The 3,820-nt window shown below is 43.2% G+C and overlaps 1 protein-coding gene across 1 annotated transcript; it reads right to left on the reverse strand.

Annotated features, from left to right (window-relative positions):
- Positions 1–327: 327 nt before the first annotated feature.
- Positions 328–1,057, reverse strand: LOC130140421 (putative germin-like protein 2-3). Its single transcript, XM_056319753.1, has one exon. The coding sequence runs from the start codon at positions 1,024–1,026 to the stop codon at positions 526–528; it is 501 nt and encodes a 166-aa protein (XP_056175728.1). The 5' UTR covers positions 1,027–1,057; the 3' UTR covers positions 328–525.
- Positions 1,058–3,820: the final 2,763 nt, after the last annotated feature.

Consider the following 3,820-nt stretch of genomic DNA (forward strand, 5'->3'; position numbering starts at 1 on the left):
GCCCCAAAAATTGGAGTCATAAGATAAATGCATGTACAATACAAGTGATTGCTGCACATTTTTCCGTTCCGCGTGGCAACAGGAGAAGGTGGTCAAAGACAAAAATCCATAAATCCGCCTGCGTATGAAAAGTTACGATCTCCCCATTTATCCTTTTGGGTCCCTAAACCAACATTGACAAATTGACATATGTTTCGCGATATCGTCGTGCGAAGAATTTCGAAAGGGGACCGATCTGCTACAACTAGGGCAATCAATAAAGCCACAAGTACATTATAGAAAGCACGAATTGCCATTCCTAAACCCTTTCCAAAGAAGAAAGGATCGTAACCCTTAAAGCTTGCACAGCAGAAGAATTTAGCTTTAAGAACAGAAACAATGCTTTAATTGACGTGATTCTACAGAAAGAATAATGACGCCAGATTGAATAAATAATGGACAACAATAATGAACAAATAATTGGTCCTAAATGTCCAAAGACACAAGGGTATCCTTAGGACGCAAATGAATCTCCAATTTCAGTTTCTAGAACTTGGACTGGATCTGACCAGCGATGCTCTTATCGACTTGGAATGCCTTGGCAAGAATGTCCGTTGCGATATCCAGATTAGATCCGAAAACCGTATTTGCGATCGTGATGACGCCGGGATTCTGGCTGCCGAGAGCCGCGATGGCGATGGCATTGCTGTATCCGACGTTCCTCTGAAAATGGATGAGTCCCACGGGGAAAACGAACACATCGCCCTTGGAGAGGACCTTCGTGATGAGACGGTTGTCGGGGTTGGAGGTGACAAACCCGACCTCGAGAGTACCTTCGATGACCGTCAAGATCTCTGAGGCGCGGGGATGTGTGTGGGGCGGGTTGATGCCCCACGGCGCGCAGTCGATCCGAGCAAGCGAGATGCCGAGCGTGTTGAGCCCTGGCAGCTGAGCCACAGTCACCGGAGTCACTTTTGATCCGACCGGGTTTGATACGTTGCCGGCTAAGTGAAGTCCTCCGAAGTAGAAGTCATTGGCTTGGACCATTTTGGGGTCTTTGCATGCGAACCCATTCACAAAAACTGTAGGAGACAACAAATTGGTAAGACTTGCATGCCTAAAGTATGTTCTCAATGTATCTTCTGTTCTATCATTTAAACATTACTTAAAATGTTTACCTCCATTGGAAGGGTCCGCGACACAAAAGTCTTGAAGGGGACTCTGATCTGCCACGGCGATAGTAACTACAAGAGCTGCAAGCCCAATGAAGAGAATGCGAGTGGCCATGGAAAAAATGTGTTGATGATACAAAACGAGGACCCTGCAAAAAGAATGTCAAGAGTGATCGATAATGCTTGATGTTGCTATGAAGCTATAGAGCCGTGCTTGTCTTATTTATATATAACCATGTAGAAGGAGAAGATGTATTGCTTCTTTATTTCTCAGCCAACTAAGAAAGGAATCTAGAATGCCGTCTCTTGCCAATGATAAGACCAAGTCCAAGACGCGCCGTGTCATGAAGTTTTAGATTGCAGGTTCATCATTAAAGAAAGAGGAATTGGTTATTGTATCCAATTAAAAAGCAAGGAAGAAGTGTTTGAATGTAAAAGACCTTTCCAAGGAAGAGGCCGGCTAATCCACAAAGTTTGAATGGGATCTTGTTCGGCGCCAATTTAAGTGTTAAATCGACCGACGGTGTTTTGCCACGTGTCGAGAGAATCCGAATTAGGGATAAGTGACCCATATTATAAGGACATGGGTTGACATCAAGCCCACTAGAACAAGTTAGAGGATGGATCGGTCCGGAAAGGGAATGCATAGGCATGTCAGAATCTATGGAGGCGGAAGTGAAATTACCTTCTCTAAGCTTCGGGTTCTTCCATACATCAACTTACGCATAAATAGATAAGAGCAGCAGGAGTGTCATAATTTTCGTACAATATTGATTTGAATGCCATAACTTTTTTTCCCACTTAATTAAATACCACATAGGAGTAAAATCGATAATTTAAGTATCATTTCTGGCAAATCATCCTACGTGGATTTTTATTTAATTTTTCATTTCCACATGGATTTTTTAATTTTGAATTTTTTTTATTATTCTTTTCCTTTTTTTCTGTGTTGGGAGGGTCACCGACTACCCTCGTCGGCCGCAAAGGTCTTGCTCAAACTGGGGGGGGGTGTTCACCTTACCCTCGGCCGATGGTTGGGGTGAGCAAGACGGACCGAGAACCGCCCGAACCGACGGGTTTGGTCCGGTTCTTGGGAGTGCCAGTCCGATTCCCGATTCCTAAAAGTGGAACTAGTGTCTGGGTAGTTCGGTTCCCAGTCCCAAGGGGGAATTGAATCGGACTAACAATATATATATATATAATAGTAGGAATATTTAAATACGTTTGATTATTTATCGAATCATAAAAACCCACTTTTCGAATATCTCTTTCTTCTCTTCACGATTGAACATTAATTGCAATGATTCGATAAATGGCTAATTGGGATAGATGTAGATGAACTAGAACCCCCCTTAGAAACGTATACGAAGTTTTCTTCTCGTATGACTTGAGAAATTCGAACATAGGTATGTCTATGTATACAATTCTAATGTCAAATAGATCTATAAAAGCATTAAATCAAATATATAGAGTTAATTCTTCAAAAAATTAAGGGTAGTGAACAGCGTGAATGGTCTCGTTGATTTGCTTCGCTCCCATTAATGCTTAAATCTCTTGCCCTCTTTTTTTTTATTCATATTTTTCTTTTATTCCACCCCTGTTGATCGACTTTTCACATTATCTTCCCAAGAGAATATCCTTCTCTACTCTTTCCCCCACAAATTCCCTTGCCAATTTGTTGCCAAAATAAAATGGAGACAATCTCCTTTGCTTCCCTCTTTGATCACTGCCACATTTGTTGCCCCTTTTTACGTAGTTTGGCGGACTTAATTCCTTCGATCATGCTGGCTGAAATTTGCCGGAAAAAAGAATGAAAGATTTCTCTAATTGATTGGTTGGACCTCTTTCTTTTTGCTGGTGAAAAGCCGAAATCTCTCGCCCTTTTTCTTTTTTAATTTAATCTTCATGTTAAATAAATTACCAATTCTATTTGACTGGAACTGAAGTGGACTGATATCGGTCCGGTCCCAACAGGACCAAACTGGAAACCGATCACTCCTAGTTGGTGGGGCTACGAAGGCCTTGCCTAGGGCCACGGTAGCCATGCTGGCCGTGGGCGAGGGCGTGAAGGCCCTTGCCAGATCTGGGCGAGGCCGCCTGGGTTGCAAAGGCCCTAGCCTAGATCTATAGAGGGCCCTCGCCCCATCGCCCACGGCCAGCAAGGCTGCGATGGCCTTGCCTAGGGCCTTTGCGGTCCCGTCGGCTGCGATCGAGGTGGCCTTTTTCCAGTCTAGATGAGGCCTTTTTGTGGTTGGTGAGGGTCGCCAACGACTCTCACTGACACAGAAAAAAAGCAAAAGAACAATAAACAATAACAAAATTCAAAAATTGTTCACGTCACCGTCGACGATGGTACATAGGACAACCGACGTTCATGTCATATTTTTTTGGCGAGGCAAATCGCCGATTGTACTCAAATGATTGATTTTTTAAATTTATGGCACTTAAGTGAGCGAAAGAAAAATTTATTGCACTTAAGTGAGTACTGTACGAAAGTTATGGCACTCATGCTATTTTTATTCCGAGGCATAAACGATTGTCAGTTTGAGGGAGGGGGCTCGCCCCGTACCACGCACATAGGGGTGAAGGAAACCGAGAAAGTGGATATAAGTGCCAACTCACCAAATCACCCGTACCTTTTAGCGTTAAGTGTTTGCAAGCATAGACAA

This window comes from Syzygium oleosum, unplaced genomic scaffold (assembly GCF_021117445.2).
Source record: "Syzygium oleosum isolate NSW1041296 unplaced genomic scaffold, Sole_v2.1 Sole_v2.18, whole genome shotgun sequence".
Taxonomy (NCBI): Eukaryota; Viridiplantae; Streptophyta; class Magnoliopsida; order Myrtales; family Myrtaceae; genus Syzygium; species Syzygium oleosum.

Excerpts from the sequence above, each read along its gene's own strand:
- LOC130140421 (XM_056319753.1), bottom strand. The coding sequence starts at position 1,026 with ATGGTCCAAGCCAATGACTTCTACTTCGGAGGACTTCACTTAGCCGGC.